This window comes from Solea senegalensis, linkage group LG12 (genome assembly GCF_019176455.1).
Source record: "Solea senegalensis isolate Sse05_10M linkage group LG12, IFAPA_SoseM_1, whole genome shotgun sequence".
NCBI classification, from domain to species: Eukaryota; Metazoa; Chordata; class Actinopteri; order Pleuronectiformes; family Soleidae; genus Solea; species Solea senegalensis.
Genome location: NC_058032.1, coordinates 2,697,123 through 2,721,593, shown reverse-complemented (window position 1 = coordinate 2,721,593; position 24,471 = coordinate 2,697,123). Strand labels below are relative to the sequence as shown.

Here is a 24,471-nt window from a genome sequence, read left to right as displayed (position 1 = left end):
TTCAGCGTTTGTAGCGGCTGGCGGAGGAGGCGGGCGGCTGTCCGTGGTGCTGATGCGAGGACTGATGCGCTCAGGCTGCGAGCAGCCGCTACTGCGCATGTTGCATGACAGGTACACGCAAGCCTCCATCTTGGGCATCCCGAGCTGAGGCGAAAGGGCAGCAGCCATATACTCAGTGATACAACAACAAAAAGAAAGAGCAACAAAGCTGCGCGAGGAAATGGAAAGAAAATTGGCAATTTGCCGAGATGTAACTTTTTTTTCTTTCTAATTTTGATTTAAACATCGCGTCAGAGACGGGAGCGCGGATCAGGATGGAAAAGAAACATAGCGACGGCTCTGGGAGGCTGTCTTAACCACTATTTGCACAGTCAGCGGCACTGTTCGAGTTTTCTCCAAGAACTGACAGGTGACACAGTCGAACGGTAAGTGGCGCCGCGTGGCTTCATTCCAAATCGACGACTTTATTGTTATTTTTGCTCCTAATGTGCGCTCACATGACGCGCGTTCATACGTGCCGTCCTCCTCATCCTCCTCCTCCTCCTGCATCCCCCTCCTCTTTCTCCGTCATGGTGGTCGTTGTTTTTCCTGTGTGCTTCTCTCACTCAGGTCCGTCAGTGCGACGCTCCTCTGACGCCTCACTTCTACTTACTTTGCTCTTGTTCGATAAACAGCCAATGCGACGTGCAGCCACAGGTTGTGAGAGCTCTGTCTGTCTGTGTGTGTGTGCGTGTGTCCGTCTTTCTGTCTCTGCGTGGTTGTTTTTGAAATGAGCTGCATCGCAGTGTTTTGATGAGCACAGAACACGCAGGCCTGGTATTTTTCCTCCTTGGTTCATTTATTAAAAACCAGAAACCATGCAATGAATTGCATTATATAATGTGTGATGTAACAATTATTATGAATATGAAATATTATTCACACATGCAAAATCTCTGCTGTTTTAGTTTCAGGTGAAAACAAGTTCTCATTTACTTGAATTTTCTTGATTCAACTAATATTTTATGACATTTATTCAATTTATAAACTTGTTTTTCAACCGGGATCTAAACAAGTCGCAGTCTAAAGTAGTTCTGTGCAGTGCAGACTTGCTCCTTGACCTTGGACCCATGGGGCAGAGCAGATTGGAGTTACCATCAGCGGTTGTGAAGCGATGCCTCGGCAGTTTAACATTGCTGACAGTAAAACACAGTGTACTTCAGCGGTGACACAGAGTTGACTCAGGCAGTGCCAAGGTCAATTTGTGGACATGTGCTCAGCAGAACTGTCAGGTGGTGCATGTGTCCTCACAGAAGCTTTCTGTGGTTTACACGTAATGTATATGTGAGACTCATGAACAATCGTGGCTTTTAAGTTATGTCACATATTATCCACACAAAAAAACAATACATAGAAGTTTTGTCAGTCAAATATTTTATTTTGGATTAATCGAAATGTTTCAAACATTAAAATGATGATGTTTTCAAATGAATTTTCTCCACCAACCAAAGATATTCAAGCTTTTTTGTTACATGGAGCAAATAAAGCAGAAATATCAGGACTTGTTTTAATTATATATAAAAACCTTCATACCAATTAATCTTCTATAAAATGAGTTGGCAATTCACAAAGTAATACATTCACCATTGTGGCCATAATGTAAATAAATATTATTATTATTATTACTTTTTGATGTATGGTTTTAAATCGAATGTATGTTTTAAGGTGGAGCCCAGTTAAGACTATAGCTGAGTTTAAGGGAAAAGCAAATAAAGAAATAAACAAACAATCACAATATACAGAATGCAACATGGAAACAATAGTCATGTCAAATCAGGTTTACTTGTAAAAGGGCAAAATCACATCATTACTCATGTCAGAGCACTGTGATGTAGTCTAGGTCTAGATTCTTAAGTCATTATACCTTAATTTAAAATTCAACTCTGCTGCAAGCAGATGCATCAAAGGCTAAAGTCTGGGTGCTTCATCAAAGTGTGCTGGAGATGAGATGTTTCACATAAAACTAAGCTCCTACATTAAATCAGCTCTGAGGGCCCAACAACGATTAATCAACATGTTAACAAACTGACTGTAAGGTGTTTTTTGGCTCTGGACTGTGTGTGTGGAGATAAATTATTTTGTCTTCATCTGCTGTGAGATTAACAAATTAGGGAACATATATCTTTCTAAAATATTATGTTTTTTTAACTCCAAGATGAATGAGCCAAAAAAAAAAAGTTTGGGAAGTAGGTTTCAAAATGTGTTCTGTTATTATTTGTGATGCTTCTGCTTCTCCTCCCTCCGATCACGAGGACCCGGGTCAAACATTTGTCGTGTCATGAAATATCTGAGGGAAGATGGGACATCTTTTTAGTCGGATAAGAAACGATTCATCACTCCCCGCGGCTGCTGCTGCTGCTGCTGCTGCTGCCATATCTGTTCGCAAAGTTCCAAATCGATAAAGTGATATTGACCTAGTTTGGTGCTGGCAAAGGTGTTTGAGGTATTTGCATGTACAGGAAAAGGTGCTGAACTCAGCTGTGGAGTCAATTTCTGCCCGGAAGAACATGATGATCAATGGAGCAGACAGACGGAGGTTACTGGGACAAGGCAATGAGAACGAGAGACGGACAGAGTCTCTGTCTAGACAATAAACTGCTCCAGCTAATACACATTCTTCCCTCTGTGTGTGTGTGTGGGGTCCTCTTGGCTGCTGGCTGGTCTCAGTGTCCCTACGCAATGAAAGGCCACCACTTTACCTGGGTACCAACGCTGCTCTGTGATTAATGGGCCCTATCAAGAAATGCAAAGACACACTGGGAACTGTGTTTGTACTGTATGTATAATTCCACTGTTGCATTATCTCTAGATCAGACCAACATCACGATAGCTCAGGCGCTATTGGACCCTGCTCTTTGCGGGCGAGAGTAAAGGACATTGAGGTAGCATTCCTTCAGAGGTCACCTTCACCTGACGAGTCCTGGGTGACCATTGGTATTCAGGTGCACCACTCCACTGATTGGATTTATGCTTGAACTTGTTCTGCTTGATTAATCCACGTCACATTGATTAATTCACATTTCGGATGTTCACTGTATGTGACACGCATGCAGAGGAACTGAGAATGCATCACATGTGAGGCGGCACACTGGTCACAAGAAATGGATTCAACACACACTGATGTTGATGATTTGTACAAACCCAAGGCTGCGCGTCTGAAGCGGTCGCTATCCTCCATGTCACGTATAAATGAATGCCGCCATTTAGCTTTGGTCACTTTAAACCAATCACTTGTTTGAACAGTGTGTTTTCTTGTCTACAGGCTCAACTGTGAACCAGAATGGGCTTCAAGAAGCTTGTTATCTTCCTCCTGGTGCTGTCCCTTTGTCTAGAGGGAGGCTCAGCCAAAGAAAAGGGAACAAAGAAGGGGAAAAAGAAAGGGAAGCAGGTTTTCTGTCCATCGTAAGTATGGGATTATTAGCAAGTAGCTTGGCTCTTGGCTTAAAAAATGTGTTTTCCATCCATCCATCCATCTGCTTTTCTATTCAACATGGGCCCACATGCACCCGGGACAAGTCTTCAGCCTACAGGGCCAACATACAGAAACAAACCACCAGTCGCACTCACATTCTGAAGGTCTGAACACTTCCTGAGTGTCCTCAGATCTGATAGAAACCACAGTTAGAGCTGGTTTGGGGGACATGTGTATCCACATTCCTGAAGTGCAGGAAACAATCCATCCTAAGGATGGATTAGACACCAACTCCTGGGCCGACGTCCTCTGATCTCGCAGCATCTTGTTGTTGTTTTTTAACACTACTGAGAGCTGACGTGTCCATTTATCTGCAGCCAGTGCAATTCCTTCTTGCAAAAAGAAGTCATGACATCTTGAATAAAGGATGGAGGGGGACGGCGGATTCTGTCGTACAGTACGTGGTCACAGGTTACATTTCAATACCAGGTGTGAACAATCGTACTTTGCACTATTACAGCACTGGATTCACTGAGGACAGAGGTTAATAACAGGTCTATGAGGCCATGGGGAGAATCTACTTTTTAGACCGAGAAACCTTGTTGCTTTGAAGCATGTATGTATGTATGTTTCATTATTGTTGATTATAACAAATTTTCAAACCCTAAATTATATCACAAAGGTTGCTTTCTCCCCAGACTCCGGTGTATATACTTTTTACTTTATGTGTAGTTGAGGTGCCCTTAGCACACATTGTCAGACAAGCCTTCATTTTGAGCTCAAACTTGTTTGTGTCGTTATATGAGAGTTGCTCTCATATATGCTCCAATATAGTCTGTTAGGATCACTTTCCTTTCCTAATGCATCTAAATATATTTACAAAACAAGTGTTAAATGGCTGTAATTGAACACATTTACAAGAGTAAAAGTGATAATAAACTCGAAAAAGTAAACTAAAAGGTACTCAGAAACTGTAGTGTAGTTTTTTTTAACGTAATTAAAACATGTGCCAAGTCACTAATGTGTCAGTGATAAGAGAAACAAACATGATTGATGTCATTGCTTTGACATGAAGAGTGTGTGAACGTTAATCTCTGCTGTTTGGTTGTGATGGATTGTGTGTGTGTGTTATCCGTTTTCTCTCTACTTTCCTGTCATAGACATCAGTTCAAGGACTGCCACATGATGAAGTGTTCCTGCGTTGGTGCACGTACATCTGTGTGTAGCGATGGTGTCACATACTGATGCTTAGTTTTATTTCCTGTTGCCGGAGAAGGAGCGCCCGCACTTGACCTTCAGCAATGATTGTTGATAGTTTAGCTTTTAGCTTCTTCATTAACGCAGGAGCTTGGGCAGACTCACAGAAAACTTGGACTTGTACTTAAAATACAGAATCACCTCCACTGCCAAACACAAATGCAGTACATGTCACAACAGAATGAATGTCAGTGCTTCCTGATGCGCTGACAGACTGTACTTTGTCTTGATGAATTGAACAGCTGCAGGGAATTCCAGCTCAAAGCTGGAGGAGGCGTCATATTTTGGCATTAGTGAGCAATAACTCTTTAATAATAATAACACCAACGTCGTAGCATGTTGCAAACCAAGTGATCAGAGCGTGAAGGCGACCAATGACAGGAGACTTTGATCAATGGCAATGCAGTTCAGAGAGAGAGCGCCTCCTATTGGCCTATCCCTTCATGTGGAACGGTCAGTATTTTATAATAACTTCCAATGACGTAAAGCCATCAAGAAAAAGAAGGATATTATATAACTTATCAATACCAGCTTCATATATATGTATATATATATGTGTATATATATATATATATATAAATATATATAAAAGGTTTTTACTCCAGCACAGCACTGGAAGTAATCATCTCGTATTGAACGTTATATCCTGGAGTGTCCGTTGTCTCTCCGTGTTGAAGAGCTGCCCCTTCGGCCTCTTTAAATCATAACAACAAATGGCTCCAATTTGAAAGTTGCTTGAAGTCGTCCCAATGTTGGCAAGTCGACGCTGTGTGACATCTTTGGTGTATGGTGCCGTGGACGCCTTTGTGGATCAAGGAACCACTTGGTTCCAGTTTAGTTGTTGTGCTCGAGTTTGATAATAGTCTGTTCAAGAAGAGCAAGAGAGAGAGAGAGAGAGAGGAAATAGGTTTAGTGGATGGAAATGATGTTTTTTTTCACATGATCACAGGAACTCAGCATTGCCACTGAGCACTTTAGCTCATCCTCAGTGCATGATAAGGTTTACATAATGATATATAAAGTGCTTCGGCAGGAGAATTCACTGCCACCCACAAGGAGGCTTTCTGTTTCTCCTTTCTCTCCTGCCAGATCCTCTTCTCCTCTTTCACTCTCCCTCTGTGCCATTGTTTGATTCAACATTTTTGAAAAATACCAGGTTATGTTGTGGTGCTAATTTTCTAGTACGCAGCTGGTTTTTGTTATTTTCCAGGATGGCTGAAAAGAGGTTTCGCCTTGGTCTCAGAGACAATACACTCACAGAAACAGGCCGTTTGTCTTGACGAGGCATTTATACTCGTTGCCACCCACACGGCAGATTAGTTGACTAGGGTATGGTAATAATAAGGTAACAGTGTATCCCATGTATCAGTACCATCGTGAAAAGGTAAATATCTTTGGAGACTAGCATGCTGTGGGAATGAATGATGACTTAAAAACTGTCATATAATCTAACTAATAATTCAATAGAGATTATAATCATGTGTCATGTGGCAGCTTCTCCTGTGAAGAAATAAAAATGCCACACTTATAGCCACATTAATATACATTTCAATGTTTGCTTTTTCTATCAGAAACTATAACACAGATTATTCAATATTTGTTAAATCATATTATCTCTTATTCGTAGGCATATTTCATACAATTAGAGCAGATAACACCAGTTCCCTTTGTACGATTTCATGGTAAAATAAAAAAATGTTGCTTGGGAAAAAGTCTGTTATTCAAGACATGCTTGAGCAGTAAAATTAACATGTTAGAATTTGACTGATTGGAATATTGCTAATATAAGACCACCGTGCAGTCGAGTTGATGCAAAATGCCAAAGATCGCATGATTTTTGTATCCGCAACAATAAAGCCAGTGGTAGATTGAAACCTTTTGTGCCAAAGTTTAATAATTTCCAACAGATTACAGATTACATTTTTATTCAAAAAATGAAATAAATGATATAGTTGACTTCAAAGTCTTTCACCCTGTGGGATAATGATCTGAAGGCCTCCAAATAGCACAACATGACATTTCTAAACACTGCTTCCCTCTAACAATGCCTGGGTGGTCCGAAATCTTAAAAGCTAATTTGGTAGCTCACTCAGGCTACAGTTTAATCAGGGAGTATACAGACTATACATCTGTGCTGTTCATCTGCCAGGAATGTGACCTGTTAATGTGATCGTGCCTACAGTTGCCTGTTTTGTCTTTTCTGTTTGCAGACAGCTGTCATCTGAGGATCTGGCCCGAGTGCCTGAGAATTCCACCAGTAACATCTTGAACAGGTTACTGATCAGCTATGATCCCAGAATACGGCCCAACTTCAAAGGTAAGTCTCTCCCCGCTCGTCATTCATCTCGGTCTATTTTTTAGTTTACATTTTTTACCACATTGCTGTCGCTGTAATTAAAAAAATAACAAGTACATTATGAATTTGTAGCTCCAGATTTCTCCTTAGACTTCAGTGCAGGGACAAATCTTTGCATAATATCAATGGCGGATGAGACACGAGGAAAATGAACGTCTCTTTTTTTGCATATATTTGCATATGAATTAACGTTCACATTTTGTCGTTCCTCAAAGATATAATAGTACTGATGTATGTTTTAATTGACTTTACAGTGCAGGAAATGACACATGATTAATCTTTCATTCATCACATAGGGCTGACATGGGGGAAAAAGGCGAGGTACACAGGTTGCCAGTCCATTGTAGGGCAAACACACCAGAGTGTCCAATTAATCTCTGCATATCAGGCTGGACAAACACTGGATGTGGACTCACAACTCAACAACAGTCTCAGTGTGAAGAAACAACCCCTTTTACTGGTCGCAGACAAAAACAGGTTTCCCAGAGCAAAAGACAACAAAACATACAAAAGGCGACGAGCAACTAATCTTTAGATAAAGACGACGACGTGTACCGGTCAGCAGACAAGACAAACTGACAACAGACACAGGGAACACGCAGGCTTAAATACACAGGTGGAGGGCTAACGATGAACAGGTGAAACACATCAGGGCGGGGCAGGTAATCACAGAGGAGGGAAACTTTACAGGAAGCAGACTCAGTGGTAATTATTTCAAAATAAAACAGGAAGCAGAAGACACAAGACTGTTACACTGCATTGTTGGTCTGTGGGAGGAAACCAGAGAATGTTATGTTTAATCAATCAGATGTATTTAGTTTTTATAGGATTTAATGGCATCTAGGGGTGAAGGTACATATTACAACTGACCAGAAACCTCATGCATAGTGTCCAAGGGTGTTATGAAAAACTGCAGTGGCCTTTAGGAGGAATAAAAACATGTCCAGCATTTCCTAGAGCAAGTATGTGTAGTAGCCTAGACTGAAGTCAATGTGGGGTTGACCCCATATGTGCTCAAGTAATAACACGGCAACACATGAAGCCTTGTGTTAATTCATGCACAACAAAGTAGTCCGATGACGTCCCGACTGTAATTAGCTCACAGATGGCCAACTGTATTCTCATGCTTCAATCAATAAATAAGACTCCTCCTTCACTAATGTCTTGCTGCACCAATGCTGCCTCACACTGCCCCAACATCCACCTTCATAGGTCAAAGTTTAAAGGATTTTCAATGTCTTGCTCTTGTATGGGGCTTTTGCTACATGCTGCTGCTTGGCCAATGCAGGCAGGATCCAAAAAGCAGTGCCCATCAACCCCCAAGTCTAACTGGATTTCCATAAGAGTAGAGTACCATAGAGTATTTGCTTACTGAATGGTTTTAATTCATATTTTTCTTAAATATATTCATTAAACATACACAGTATGAACCCTGGACTTTGTAACCTTAACCAAATAACACCACTGTTGACCCCAATCTGACTCCTGGTTCTTTTATGATAAACACTGAATTTCTACAGTACATTGTTTTGTCTCCCATACTTTACTGTGTGCCAAGTATCCGTATGTACAGCTCTTATAGTGTGCTGTAAACATCACAGTATAGAGCCGTGTAGGATTCAAACACAAACAGCCATAAAAAAACAAAACAACTGAAGTGATGGGTCAGCGTTCAGGTCGCTCCACAGAAAGTTTCCATCCTCTGGCACTTGGACTTGGGAGCCATATCGGGAAGCTGGTGTTTGATGTGTTGTGAGCAGAATTACCTCCCTCCTTGATCGCCCGCCACTGGTCCAGCGGCCAAACATCTGCTCCTGATTTCAGGGTGGGCTGAAATCTTCCCGTCCATTCACGTCCATGTCATAATCTCCAAAATTACATCCTCAACTGTGCCTTGTGCTTCGCTTTGGCCATGCTTGTAAAATGGTGAGCAGCTTTCACAGGCCATAGAGAGAATTATAAGTAGCACCATAAGGATTTGTTGAATATTAATTACTTTCCTCGGTTGCAGCAATGCATTTGAGGTGTGAGCTATTTACCATCGCCGTATCATGGACACTAATTTTGTGAATCGCTCGGCGGACTCCACCGTGTGAATCTCCCGAGCTTCCAGTAAACGCCTCAAAGGAAAGGAAAATTTATTCAGAGCAGTCTGCATTCGTCAAGGATTTTATTAGTTTATACAAAAGGCTGAGTGGAGAGAGATGCCACTATAAATGTTTACAGCGTTAGCTTAGAAGTGGAATGGGATGCTCCTGGGAGGGCATTTTTGTTATTGCTTTGCAATGTCGATAAAGTCTTTCACAAATCGCGATCAGTAACAGAATCAATCCAATAACCAGACACAATGTACATTTGTCAAGAAATAAACAAGCACATGGTTTTATGAAACGTGCTGATGCACTGATGACACTGATGCCGCTTCTTTTATTTCCTCTTCTTGAATTCAGGGACGCCTGTGGAGGACAGAGTCAACATCTTCATCAACAGCTTTGGCTCAATTCAGGAAACAACCATGGTAAGAATCCACCTCAGTCCCTCAGTTTTGATAATCACTGCTAATGTCAACAGAAAACTGCTCCAGCCTAGTTCCTGAAACAATGCCTGAGCATCATATTCTAGTCTCTATCCGTCCATTTAGCAGACTGTGGTTCTCATGCCCGATTTATCTGATGGCTTAATTGCTGATTAAAAAAAAGGTGCAGTTTTAAATGTAATAAATAGACTAAACTCAAGGAGGACAGTGAGTCCATTCTCGATCACCTACAAAACAATAGAAGGGAACAGCCCTGAAGGTTTTTCATGAGCCTCGTTTACTGGTGTGTTTCCGTTTAAAGCTGCTCGGAGGGGCCAATTAACTTTAATGGTGTCTCTGAATAAACGTATCCAGTCATGTGACAATTTTTCTTAATTGTAATTAATGCAGAGTGACTAAATCCACAGTCCTTTATCTCCTTCAACAACGATAATGTTGTACCAGAAGATCAAGTAAAACAATACTTTTGTGACGTTATCTCCCTCAAACACAAGATGTTTGATTACTTTTATTTTTGGCCTCAATTTTTAGCATGTTTTGTATGATGTAATTTAACATCAGGAAAAAAGAAGCTAATTTTAGAATAAATTATTCTTATGAAAGAAAGAATGAAGTATTCCTTTTTGGACGCAGAACACCACATTCTCAACGGGAACACGGAGAACTCCTCGCTGTTAGATATTTGCCCTCAGTGTTCTGTTGCAGGTCTGCAACAGAACACTGTTGCAGACTGATTGTTGGGACTGCATGAAATCTACCTCTGGATTGTTCTGTCCTTTTTTCTTTTAGGCTGTAGATCACTAAAAGATTTACACCAGAATGTGCAGATAACGAAAACACAAACCATAAAAATGTGTTATGCAGAGCAGATGGAGGGTAGAAGAAATAAGGGTCTGGGAGACGGAAGAGAAAGAAGGCAGCGAGTGCGTTTAAAAGTGGAGGTTACAAAGAAGCGAGGGGAAAAAAAGGAAGCGAGATACAATACGCAGCAAGGAGATGGAAGTGTAGGAAGAGAAGAGGACACAGTAATGAGAAGAGAACGAGAGCAGAGAAAGTTGGATGAAGCAGAATCAGACAGAGAAGGAATGAGACAGCGTTGAATGCTTGAAATAAGAAAGGAAGCAGAGAAAAGTGCAAGAGAGCAGAGAGGGAACGGGAAAAGAAATCCAACCAGAAAAGGGAGGAGAGGTGCTGCACTGAGAATTAAGAGCCAAATGTGAGGTGGAGACACAGAGATGAAGGTCTCCCTGATGGCAACTCCTCGCTTTCCCCTTTCGCCTGGGATGAGCAACAAAAGATAGAAAGAGAATGTGAGAAGTGAAGTAGATATAAAATGAATCCACAGGGGGAAAAAAGAGAGAGAGCTGGTGACCTCTCTCACTAATTTATCACTCTATGGGGCATCCAATCCCTGGAAACCTCCCTCTTCATTTACACTTCCCCCGGCCACCACTGTGTGTTCTCTGTATAGTTAATACATCTGTTTTCACTTGATGATTGCATTGGCCAGGAGAGGATGACTAATTTGATATTGCAAGATGAAATAAATTGTGGTTGTGTGCGTGTTGTTTTTTTTAAACTACTTCTCAGTTGGAGGTTTTCTCATTTACTTCACTGAGGTGCTGCGTTAAATCTCTCAGGAATCGAATGCAACACTGGCAGCTTGATCGCGAGCCAGAGGGAGAATATATATATCCTTGTCTGGTTTCCAGAGAAGGTGATGGTGTGGGAATTGGCCTGTGTATCTGACAGACAGCGGAAAGCAGCAGGGACTATCTCTGTGTTGTCGCTTCAGGTGGAGTTGGACACCAGCGTTTGGTTGTATAGAAATAAAAAAAGAGATTCAAAAATGGGTTTAAATTATTGGCAATGATGAAAGGTGATAATCCGAGGATATTAGACAGAAGAAAATATGGTTTTATGTTAGTCTTCTTTCTATTACATCATAATGACCGTTTTTATAAGTTCCATTTAGAGTCAAACAGACAAAAAAGTGATTGACAGTGGATGCCAAGAGCCACCCTCCCTCTCTGTCAGATTATAGTCTCCAGGCTTCTCAAGACAAACCTGCTGTCCTTAAACCACTGGGTTGGTTTGCCAAGAGAACAGATGTATATTATATAACCACATTCAGGTTTGGGTTCTTTTATCATCTCAACCCAGGAAATATTACTTTTCTTTGCCAGGAAATATGTGACCATACTGTATTTATTGTACGGAAAAAACTGCACTGTGGACGTAAATATGTGTCCATAATAATCATTTTAATAGATGGATCTGCCTTTAATAATAGCCAGTGCACATTTATCACTGAGGCCTTTTGTTCTGCTGTGTTTGTGAAGTTAGAAAGTAAGAGGAGCATTTGACACAAAGCACCGTGGTCACATGACTCTTAATCTCTGTAGTTTATACACCTACACTGGACTGGAAAGTGCGCACAGATTGTGTGTAGAGTCAAAGTGGAAGTGCGTGTGGATTGGTCCACATATGTAGAGTCTGTGGCAGCCAATAATGAAATATATGTCACACATCTCTGCACACATGCACGTGTGGAAAGTAGAACCCAGGCCTTGTTTTTCTGTGCTGAGACATTTGCACCATCTACTGCTTTGGTGAACTCACTTTCAGTCGAATGAAACAAATAATAAATGCGGACTTTCTCTCACCAAATCGTGTGGAAATTAAAGTTAAATGAACGCGCCGTCAAATGTGTGTGTGTGTGTGTGTGTGAGTGGGATGAATCTGGTTTTGTTTCATGACCTGAAATTGACTCCAACAAAACAAGATGTCACATTTGTCCACTTTTATTATTTCTATTGTGGCATTCATGACATATAATTGATGTAATTTATGTGTTTATGTATTATCTCTGTGGTAATGTTGGTTCTTCTTGCACAGCTGTTATAAACACATTAGAATTCAAATATGATGCAAGCATTTAAGATTTCTTTTCATTTTGGGGTGACAAATAAGTTTATATACACTGCATACATATATATATATATATATATATGTATATATGTACACATTACCTTAAAAACAGTAATACACAAATAGAGGTGAAAACTGCATTTATACTCTAACCAAACACATACACAACACGTTTTAAACACAAGTTGAAAGAGATACAGATGTGATTCTCGTGGTTTTATTTGACATGTCATCCATCTTCACGTTCAGCGTTAACAGTCCTTCCAAGCACCTGGTCTCAGAACAGCTTGAGGCCTTCAAACAAGACGAACACACACACACACACACACACACACACAAATAGTTCTAAAGCGTTTCCAAGTGATACTTTTCCATCAACAGGGAGATGGTGGAAATTCTCTAATAAGCTCTGTAACGAGGAAGTCGTCGTATCACATGTTGCTGTATTGATAACTTTTGACCCTCGGGTTGTGCACTTCCTCATACGCAGCATTCTTTACCGTCGACGCGGTGGATATTTTTACTGCAGCTGCAGAATTTCACTCGGCACATTAAGACGTAGTTGTTGTGAAAAGATGTCACAAAGATGGAAACAGTGTTAACTTGTCCATAGGCTACAAACACAAGAGATTAAAACATACTGAAGGAATGTAAACTTTATTTATATGACTCCACAACTGTCAACAAATGTGGAGAAAGAAAAAGACAAACAACAAATATGGATTTATGGACTCAGGGATGAAATGATCAGATATTAGCGGTCAGAGATGCAGGTTTCTTCAGGTGAGCAGGTGATCTCTGACATTTAAGTACAAGCCAATACCAGCCAAGTGTAACCAGATAAAGAAGGTGTTACAATCTTTCAGAGAGTTACTTCATCTTAAATTTGCTTATGACAAAGTTACATTGCTTCCAAGAATAAACCAAAGATCCTTAGATAAAAAACAAATGTAACTGCAGTCCGTCTTTTTGTCAGTCACACAGACATTAACCATGTGGGTCCATGTCTCGTCTTGAACACTCACAGGATTACAGAGTCAACATCTTCCTGCGGCAGCGCTGGAACGACCCCAGACTGAAGCTGCCGCACGACTTCAAGTCTGACTCTCTCACCGTCGACCCCGGGATGTTCAAATGTCTCTGGAAACCCGACCTTTTCTTCGCCAACGAAAAGAGCGCCAACTTCCACGATGTCACCCAGGAGAACATCCTCCTCTTCATCTTTCGTAATGGCGATGTCCTCATCAGTATGAGGTGAGGGTGTTCTTCACTTGGAAATCATCTCTGGTTAATTGCAGGCAACAAAGTTACTGCACTACCTCCAAATTATCTCAGTGTTATGACAAGTGAGAGATGATGGCAATTCAGATGTTTTGTCCAGTTCCATAATAAAGTACATTTAGCCCAGCAAGGCTTTTAATGTCCTTGTAAATAAGAATAAATGAATAAATTGTACCATTTAAGGTACAGTGTGTCAATAAGGATTATGGCTATAGGCCGTGAGACAGTGTGATCTCTAAAGATAACGAGAGTGTTGACATGCACAACATTCAGTGAAAACACACTTCATTTCCAAAGGGGGCTTAATGTGTCTTTGAGACATATTTTGTTTAAATTTGTGTAACGAAGACGAGAGGATACAACTTTACACGACGTGTTAACGTGACACACGACACATTTATAAATAAAAATAAAGCATGAATCAAAAGCTAAAAACCTCTTTTCTTTCACCCACTTCCAGGCTGTCCGTCACCCTGTCCTGTCCGCTGGACCTGACCTTGTTCCCCATGGACACTCAAAGGTGTAAAATGCAACTTGAAAGCTGTGAGTTTTACATTTACGTGTTGGTATTTAGAACATGACACAGACATGATTTATAACACATTTGCATCTTTATGAAATAGCTGCCTGATAATGGAGAGTTCTCCGCCTGTGTTTCGAGGCAGTTGATAATGGTGATCATTTAGAAGTGGAATGAATCACCATATTTTAATGTTGCTGTGAACGTCTCTCGGCTAATTGAGCTTGACTGTGGTTATTTCATCTTGTTTACAAAGCAGTTTAGACTCAAGGATGCAAAAATAACTTCAATCTATTTCTCGCTAATGCCCAAAACAACTGCTTGGATTGAACGTACACCACATCTGTGTCCATACATAAGTTACGTTAAAGTGTGAGTACACATTTCTGCTGAAAACAAACATGCAGTACGTGCGTATAACGTGGTTACAGTCGCGGTCGCTGGCTTTTTGTGTGACTTTACTCCTCTTTCATCAAGTTGGCTACACGACAGACGACCTGCGGTTCATGTGGCAGACGGGAGACCCGGTGCAAATGGACGCCATTGCTCTGCCACAGTTTGATATCAAACAAGAAGACATCGATTACGGGAACTGCACCAAATTCTATTCAGGAACAGGTAAATATATGATTTTATACTACTTTATACTTGAACAGAGTATGAAATATTTCAATTATTTTGACTTAACCCTAACCCTAATCTTTCTAGATTGTGTTTATTCTCTAATTACAATATATATATATATATACACCTGTTTTCCACAAGTTTGCATTTCTGTCATAATTGGGGTTACGTTTAGGAAAAGTAACCATGGTAGAATTGCGTGGTTAAATAAAAACATCACACATTATAGACTTGTCACACTGGACATTTACCAATGTTTGAGATTCTGCCACAGCTAGAAATACAAAAATATTCCTCTAATTAAAGTAATCTGAGAGGGCCCTGGTACCATGGTAACATGCCGCACGCACACTCAAACAGTACAAACAAAATATTCAATGAAACAGAAAATCTCTATCAGCCAAACAGAGCGGGTATGACCTCAGTGACTGTGTACTTGGGAGGCGCACTGCTGGCAATGAGTCAGCCTTTTAACAAGTTGTCATGACAACCTGGCCAGACACAAAGATCACCTCTGTGTACGACCAGTTAGAGCCTGCTCTGCGACATAGGAAGCCCTTATATGCCGTGGAGAAGCTCGTCCAGAAAACTCTGGCTCTTCCCGTTGGACCCAAGGTCTGAACGTATGGACGCTAATTCCATACAGGATGAAGACTAAAATTGATCATTTAGGAGTTGCAAATTAGGCTGCAATACTGTGAAATATAATCTATTTTAAGGCTCTTTGACAGGTCAGCAGATTATGAATTAGAAGCAGGTCGTTTGGTCTTAGCTTTGACAAAGTTTGCTGAAATGAAGTTATAGTTCTTCAGTCTATTGACCTTTTTAAATTCTCTTTTATTTTGTTCTTTTCTCTCTTACTAATTGTGCAGGTCTTAACCTGACTCCCACCTTTGCTCTAAATGCCTAATGTGGATTAAATTGACCAAGTCAAGTCAGTCTTGGGCCATTTCTTTCATCTGCCGTGTGTCAGTTCAGGGATTAACTGCTCACACTGCAGGTTCACATGACTCACCTCGGTATAATATAGAGAATAGAGCAATGGTGTGATGTTGTTTACACATCTACATTAAAAAAAAGATCATCTGCCACCAAACTCTGAGTAGGACGTACAGTATATACTACTCTACACTACTTATAGGACCTGAAAAATCCAATATTAACACTAATAATATTAATATCACTTTAACTCAATGTTCTATTAATGGACTTTTCTACAGCAGTTCATTACTGTACATAACAGAACAAAAGAAGCTCATTTAAAATTAATCCACTGCAAGAAATGGCCCAGTGATGAGTTTAAACATCTTACAATAATGCATTTACCCTTTTTCCCTGCCTTCTTTCCACTTTACTGACAGTGGTTCATTAGTTTGGGTCTTTATGAGGATACACGGGCTCTTGGGAGAAGACACAGCCTTCATTTTGCTTGCTTGTGTTGCTTCTTTCAAAATAATCCAGCTCCTGAAGTTTAAAACATGCCAGCAGCCTGTGTTCTACAGCATAATTGCTCTCAGTTAAGCAGCTTCTACCTTCCTCATGCAGGGTACTACACGTGTGTGGAGGTTATCTTCACCCTCAGGCGACAGGTCGGCTTCTACATGATGGGTGTTTACGCCCCCACCCTGCTGATCGTGGTCCTCTCCTGGCTGTCCTTCTGGATCAACCCTGACGCGAGTGCTGCCAGGGTCCCCTTGGGTATGGATTACTTTGAGTCCACAGATCAGTGCCACCCTCCGTCCGCCGATATTCACCAATATGGAATATTCCTGTGTGCTTGTGTAACCAATTGGATTAAAACTGGGGCGTGGGTGAGAGTGTACATGGCGCGGAGGTAATTAAGTGTGAAAACTCCGTTGGTAAAAGCCTTGGGGGGGCAAAATGGCTCGTCGATAAAATAAAAGCCTCTCTGAAGGATTTCTATGTTTTTTAGGGATCACTGACATCACTGGCCCCAATTGTCTCCGTCATGACATCGTCAATCACTTTGACACCATAAAGAACTTTTATCTATCAAGCACGGTGCAGCGTCCAGCGTTGGTCTGCATGTGATAAATCATCAAACACAGCTGTAACTGACAGATGGGACCACTGGCTGTGGCGTATATGGTGCGTGTGGCTCAGTGGACACTGCTGCTGCTGTGCAATGGGCTCATTATTTATTGGTAATACCTGTGTGAGTTTTCTGTTTAATTGTCTAAAAGAAGCATTTTTAGGTGGTTGACAAAGAGTCTTGATCTAAAAAGTCAATTAGTCCCATAAAATGTTCCCGAAATATTCCCAGCTTTTCAGTTTGTGCCAAAACTAAACACCGTCCAGTAAAAGGAGCGCCGCCGAGACGAAGCCCGGCTTAATATACGTAGGTACGAGACTTAGCTGGTGCTGCAGAACCACGGACTCTCCCCGAGTGTGTGGTTCGTCCTTTCCTTTGTGAGTGTGTCCAGCATGGGTTGATGAGATCAGGAGACAGAGGGAACCAGGAGACGCGGCGCTGGCTAACGAGGCAGACCTGATCCCTATTAACCCAGTTAATGACGGGGGAGTTTTGTTTTTCCAAACCAGGGAAGCACACGGTGTGTCTATCGCCTGAAGAAAGTCCAGCTACATTACTGGACTGTTAACCCTGAGCCTGGAGGGAATTGTCTTTTATTTATTAGACTATTTGTCTTTGTACTGAATGACTCACAGGTCAAACTCAAACGAGTGCTTTGGAGTGGCGTTCATTATTCATTATTGTTGGCACAGCTCAGGTTTAAGTTATGACTCTCAGAGTAAAGTTTGTGTTGACCATTTTTCACTTCATTAAACCACATTTTCTTAATTTCTTTGTGTGAGACTAATATTTTAAATCAACAATAGGCAACACTTTCTCATTAGCAAGCTATTAGAAAGCAAGTAACTGTTGCCAATTTTGGCTAATTCACAGTTTATCTCCATTTGGCTTCCTTATAGTTCAGGTGCTAGGTTTTTAGTTTGCTGTAAACTTCCATTCTCCCATTTTTTCCTATGTTCTAAATACAATACACACACAAACAACAACAGAAATAGCATTTTGGGACAATGACTGTGGACATTTGTGGATGAAATGTGTGCAGGTCAATGTTTTCATACTGAAGATATTGATCGTGCTTTATTCACGTTTGTCTTTGCTATAAAATGCTTGCCACGTGTTTGCACTTCTACTTCTGACCTTTTCCTTTGCCTCCACCGTTCAAACCTGTGTGTAAAATATACCCCTACATAACAACATCACACAGGTACTTTAGTTTGTGCAGGGCTCCATGAAAGGAATAAAAATCACCCACCTCAGTCATCAACTCCCTCCTTTTTCTCCATCCTCCCTCCAGTTGTTTATCACCACTTTCATCCCATCATCACTCCAACTCCACCTGGAAGCCTCCTCTGACTCCTCTCTAAATGGGATCAGTGCAGGTCAGTCATCACCCAGGTGTGAGACGACTCTCATTTATTGCTCTCTGTTTGTGTGTGTGTGTGTGTGTGTGTCTGTGCCCATGTATTCACGTAACCTTGTTTTTCTTGTCTGTGTTTTGCATGTTCTACGTATTCCGTGGATATTTTTCAGTAGAAATGTGAGAAATGCTAATTTGATGTCACATTATAGTGTTTCTCGTCCATTTCTGTCTGATATAATGACGGATGTTTCTCGCCAGTCGATTGTCACGTAGATAAAGGGCGCGCAAAGCTCTCCGCCTTTATTGTTTTTCACTGTTTATGAATGAAAGACGGCCTCCTCCCTGCAGGTTTTTTTGGATCAGCTTGATTAGGCGCGCTGAACCTTGCATGAACCCACCGTTGATGGGCGACAAAATCCATCCCCCGTTCTGATGTATTTATTGTCTCTGAAGTATAACGTTACACTGAGGGGGGGGAAAAAAGGAGTGAAGCTCGTCATTGGTGGTTTGATGACCCCCTTAAGAGTTGCTCTAATTATTTCTGCTGTAGCCTGAAACAGTTGCCGCCGTGCAGGGCTGAATCTCTAAACTGTAAATCCTTTTTGTTCTAAGAGATAAGGAAAACTGCTGAAAATGAATCTGTGGCTTTCTTAGCAGTTGGAGAATATAAGAGGTAAAGTAGTGGTCACATATCCTGACTGCTGTTGTGTTTTCAGACGCTCATTTGGAGATTGAGAAAATGCATCTTTTTTGCTTTCAGTATTAGGAAGATCATGTGTTCATTCGCCAGTTAAACCCTGCTTTTGTTTCGCATGACGTTACACCAGTATGATGCAATGCAGCCCTCGAAAAATGTTTAGAAAAAACAAATTTTTCCATTCCTGGTGTAGCCCGAAGTGATGATAACTCTGGAAACAGGCTGTGGTGTGTTTAGTTAAACCCACTGTGATGTTACATCAACAGAACTGTGCCAAAAAAGTGGGAGTGGAGTTCATTCATCAATTATTTTGGTGCCTTTCACAGCTTGTCGTGATTGAAATGCAAATAATTGAGTGACATTCCAGACTGAGCCAAATTGTGTAAAAGTCACATCAGTTACACTCTTTCACTTCAGCGTCAGGTGTAAGTCCCACCAATCCTAAATATTACATATTTATTTTTAATGAATGTGTTAAAAAGAATCTTGGAAACACCCGTTTAACACCTTCCACAAATTGGTGTGAATACAGTGAATCATTTCAGTACATGTTCAGTACATCACAACATTCTGTGCCTTTTCTGATTGACATGGTCACATGTCTTTGTTCTCTTCTGCAGGAATCCTCTCGGTGCTCTCTCTGTCGTCTGAGTGCACCTCCTTGGCTTCGGAGCTTCCCAAGGTGTCCTACGTCAAGGCCATCGATATCTGGCTCATCGCGTGCCTGCTGTTTGGTTTCGCCTCGCTGGTGGAGTACGCCGTGGTGCAAGTGATGCTCAACAGCCCGAAGCGCATCGAGGCGGAGAAGGCCAGGATGGCGTCCAGGGAGAAGGCTGCGGGGAAGATCTCAGCTGCCAAAAACAACACTGTCAACGGGACAGGAGGCACGCCGCTTCATGTCAGCACCTTGCATGTCAGTAGATCTGGTTTGATAACTTCACTGTGTGTGTGTGTGTGTGTGTGTGTGTTTGAGAGTGCACAACTGGTATTTTACATCTTTTTACATCAGTCAAGACACGACACGTTTAGTGGCAGCGGCATTTACCAATATCTTGTAATCTCTAGATCAGGTCCTGGCTGACTAATCATCAATTCAAACTCTGGAGCTGTTTCTTCTTGGCCTTTTGGTTGAGCCATAATAGTGTATGAGAGCAGTGTCAAATAATTAAAATAATAATTAATCAAAATTTCCCCCCTGATCTAAAGTGATATCTTTACATTTTGACCCTCATCAGTTTAGTCAGCAGCTAACTCACTTGACTCAATCACTCCACTATAAACCCAAAAGAATATGAGGACTGGGTTTCAAAACCTTCATCCCACATTTTAGTGACTCAATAGAATGTAGACACTTTCCATCCACTTATATCCAGGTATTTGCATCAAAAACCTTTGGACATATCGGACAAATCACAATTACATCCATAATCAGAAGAAAAATAGTGTGGATCATCGCGCATGGATGCCTCTCTTTAGGTGCATGATTCTATGTCAGGGCCAGTAACGAGGCATGTGCTGTAGATTTAATCTACATAAAATGTCAAAATCCAATTATCAGAATTGCCAGGGATTCTTCCCCACGGCTCAGTCAGGACTCGGAGTCTGACAGTCCCATGCCGTATGTTTGTGCTGCTTTTTCCAGTCGTACGCCTAATTGAAATTAAATTTACCTCTGCATCACAGTCGGTCCAGACCACATTTGGAGATTGGAGAGGATTACTTTATCCCATTGAGGTTTAATAGATTTTCTTGTCAAAACCAAATCAAAATAATGAATCTTTAATGAGGTTAATGACTTCAATGAGTATGAGCATCCATAGTCTGATTAAATCCCGTGCACGCTGAAGGCCTTCGGGGAAGTCGATGAAAGGGATTTTTTTGGATGACATTATTACATCCTTTAGCATTATGTTTTTTTATAGGCACAGAGTGTTGTTTGTGTTAGCATGGATTGGGGTGTATGGGTTTGATGGAAATGCAGCCTTATTAGGCAGTATCTGAGAGCAGGGAGTAAATCTAATTCTGGCTGTGAAGGTCTTTCTTTTGTTCTCTTCACGCAACAACGTAACAGTGCTCCTGAGATCCAAACAGCTCAGTGACGGTCCTACAATCCTGATCAGCCACAATGAAATGTTCACCTCAGGTTAGACAACCGTACCACGTCAAAGAGACATCGTTGGTTCCGTAGATGCACGTTACCCATCACCACGTTTCCTTGTGCTCGAGGATGATCTGTCAATTACCGAGATGTTGATTAGTCACGACTGCTTGTTGCTTTGTATCTAAAACTAAAGTCAACAGTCTGTAATTAATTACACATGTAGCAAAAATACGTTTTTGGATTCAGCAGGATGATTTATGGGAGCAGTTTGTTTTTTTTACCCTCATGCATAGAGCTGGACCGGCTACAAATACCATTTTTCATGTCAGGAAAACTAACAAGTTATTTTGTTGACACGGTAGTTTGTTTTTCCTTTACACTACAGTACATTTTAAATTAAGATTTGATTTTGGCCAACTGTGCTCATTTGACGGAAAGACATATAAAATGAGTTAGAACAAACATCTGGCTGAGGTTCAAAAAGAGTTCACTCTGTGTCCACTGTGTTGGTGCTGTGGACTGCATGTGTTGTGTAGTACTTGTGTGGAGATTTCATTTTAAATAAAATAACATGTGTAATGTTTTACAAAAAGTGAAAATTACTCTTAGTATTAACTTACTGTAAGTGCCTGTGAATTCACAGTCATTTTTTGCTTTAAAACGAGTGCAGTGTCACCGGAATCTCTGTTTATGGGTGTGATTTAGTGTTGAATCAAAACACGATAGTGCACAGCTTGAGAGAATAATGCGGAAATGAACCAAATAAAGTAAACCGTAGAGTAAACCGTCCAAATGAAGGTGTGCATAGCTTTGTCGAGACACACACAAGACAGACTTCAGGACTTTAAATACATTTATATTCTAGTCTGACATGCAGGATTGTATTGTTTTACCAGCTGAAAGAGATTAAATCATTCAGCTCTCACCTCTCTTGATATAATTAGAAGAAAAAGAAGAAACCGGTCACGTTTTGCTGCTGGTTCTTCTTTTTTAACGCCAGGTGAAGTTTCTACTTTTGTCGTACTTTTTGTCAGTTTAAAGCGTTCTTTCTGATGAATTTTGAAAACATGCAGTGATCACTGTGGTACCGCTGCGGGGAGTGCACGTCTCCTGCGCAGTCATCACTTTTAAACCAGTTTGGTTACACTGCCTCAGGGGCTGCCGGCAGCACCTGTAGACTCTTAGCACAACTTTATCTTTGCCCATTTGATAAATGTGCTGTGAACAGAAATGAAGCTGAATTTAACAATGACTTATGTTTGTCTGGTCTGTTTTGCTGCTCTCAGGTGGGCGAGACGCGCTGCAAAAAGGTTTGCACATCCAAATCAGACCTCCGGACCAACGATTTCAGCATCGTGGGCTCCCTCCCGCGAGACTTTGAGCTGTCGAACTTTGACTGTTACGGGAAGCCCATTGATACCGGCAGTGTTCTTGGCAAATCCCAGGCTAAGAACAACAAGAAACCTCCTCCTCCTAAACCTGTTATCCCCTCTGCTGCCAAAAGAGTCGATCTGTACGCCCGAGCCCTGTTCCCCTTCTCTTTCCTCTTCTTTAATGTGATTTACTGGTCCTGTTACTTGTGAGTTCCCCTCCCTCGATTCTCCCCAAAACTTCACTTCCACGGGTTATTTATGGATCAGATTACGTACAAAGAAATTCATTCCAAAGTTGATAAATCACTCTCTATACTAAACTATTTCTAAGAAGAAAACTACTATATTATTGTATTTATATAATGATTATTATTATTGTTACATTTATCTTCACATAGGAATTATCATTTGCGTATTAAAAGCATATTATCACTTTCTTTATCTAATATATCTATATAGCATCTTGTATTGAATCATTTTATTTATTGACAATGGTACTTGAGAGGACAATGCAGGATAGCAGATATAACTGTTGTAAATCCACATATCCACAAAGATTGATCACGTAAAACACTGGGACGAAAACGCACCGATGTGTAAAAGAGCATTTTTTTAAATAGTTCTTTTTAAATAGATTTATGCCTGCGAGTTCAATAAGTTCAAACGTTTTTATTTAAGCTTCGGCACAACTGTATAACTTTGTAATTACTGTGCATGTTACATTTTTTTGCATGTATATGAATATTTAAATATATATATATATATATATATATATAAATGATAAAAGTATTTATTAAATTTGATTCTTCTTATGATTTGCTCTTGAGAAGAACGTGGATGACGTGAAACACTCCTGTTCCTGCCTATGATGGTCACGTGACACTGCCAGTCCACCACCAAACGTTAGGGTTTGAAAACATGTGTAGTTTGTGTAAATGGGTCACTCGTGACGTGGCCGTGTGTTTGTGAAATTTACAAGCTCCGAAAAATAAACCATCAAATGACTTTTCACCATTTGATGGAATTAAAAATGAATACACTTGTTTGAATCCATAAGCATTTGTTTCTTCTTCATTACGTCATTACATGTATCTGCCATAAAAGGCCATTTTCCTGTTTGCTAAGTTTGTCTGCATCGTGCACGTGACAGCTGTTTCTTTTTCCACCACTGAGACTAAACCAGCCGTTTATTATTCACACGAACCTGCTTGGAAAATGACCCCTGACTATTAGTGTGAGACTCATATGAAATCTGTCTCTGGCTTAATGAAGCAAGATAGATTCTGACCTTATGTCATGATAACAGGGTCATATTAATGAGATCTGAAGCAAACTGGCTCAGGATTGCTCCAGTCATTTATCAACAAGATTATTGCAGCCCCTTATTCATTATTACTATTATTTTTATTAATATTAGCACAAAGTCAGTCCAAAAAAAAAGTCAGAATATTTCTGTAGTTGCCATGGTTACAGGAATGGAGAAGTGTTTTTATGTCAACACACACACACAAAGACGTAAGTGGAACAGGACATGCATGACTAAAAAGAAACCTGTTGTCTTCAATTCATTTGAATTCAGTTGATTTCAAATCAACATCAACTGATAAGAAAAGCCTTTTTTTTAATCTCTGACTCAATTTCACAAAAGACAGATTCTGCATTGTAGTGCCCCCATATGGCCAACTCTGAATCTATACTTGATGATGGTGATGATGATGATGATGCTCTCCAGGGTTAAAAACAAGTGAAACATCAAGTTGTGTAAGAGAGGGTTTTACACTATATGTTAAATTGCATGCATAGTATCTGGTTTATCTCATAGAGTTTCTGGTTATTGCCATTTTTTGTGGTTTTATTATCCAAAAACAAGAAGAAAGAACCAAAGATATCCCTTTCTGCTTCTCTCGCTCTAGTTAATCTAGTTACTTGTG

General features: G+C 40.7%; 1 protein-coding gene across 3 annotated transcripts; it reads left to right on the top strand.

Annotated features, from left to right (window-relative positions):
- The first annotated feature begins 30 nt into the window (after window positions 1-30).
- Window positions 31-23,596, top strand: glrbb (glycine receptor, beta b). Of its 3 annotated transcripts, none has more exons than XM_044039816.1 (10): window positions 31-425; window positions 3,302-3,441; window positions 6,919-7,025; window positions 9,515-9,582; window positions 13,559-13,785; window positions 14,273-14,355; window positions 14,810-14,950; window positions 16,502-16,654; window positions 18,304-18,388; window positions 19,687-19,747. In XM_044039816.1, exons 2-9 carry the CDS (start codon window positions 3,320-3,322, stop codon window positions 18,360-18,362), a joined length of 960 nt encoding a protein of 319 aa, XP_043895751.1. In that variant the 5' UTR covers window positions 31-425; window positions 3,302-3,319; the 3' UTR covers window positions 18,363-18,388; window positions 19,687-19,747. The 3 variants fall into 3 exon arrangements, with proteins under 3 accessions (XP_043895751.1, XP_043895752.1, XP_043895750.1); XM_044039817.1 differs by having other exon boundaries at window positions 18,304-18,404; window positions 19,687-19,746; XM_044039815.1 differs by lacking the exon at window positions 18,304-18,388 and adding an exon at window positions 22,454-23,596 and having other exon boundaries at window positions 53-425; window positions 19,687-19,979.
- Window positions 23,597-24,471: the final 875 nt, after the last annotated feature.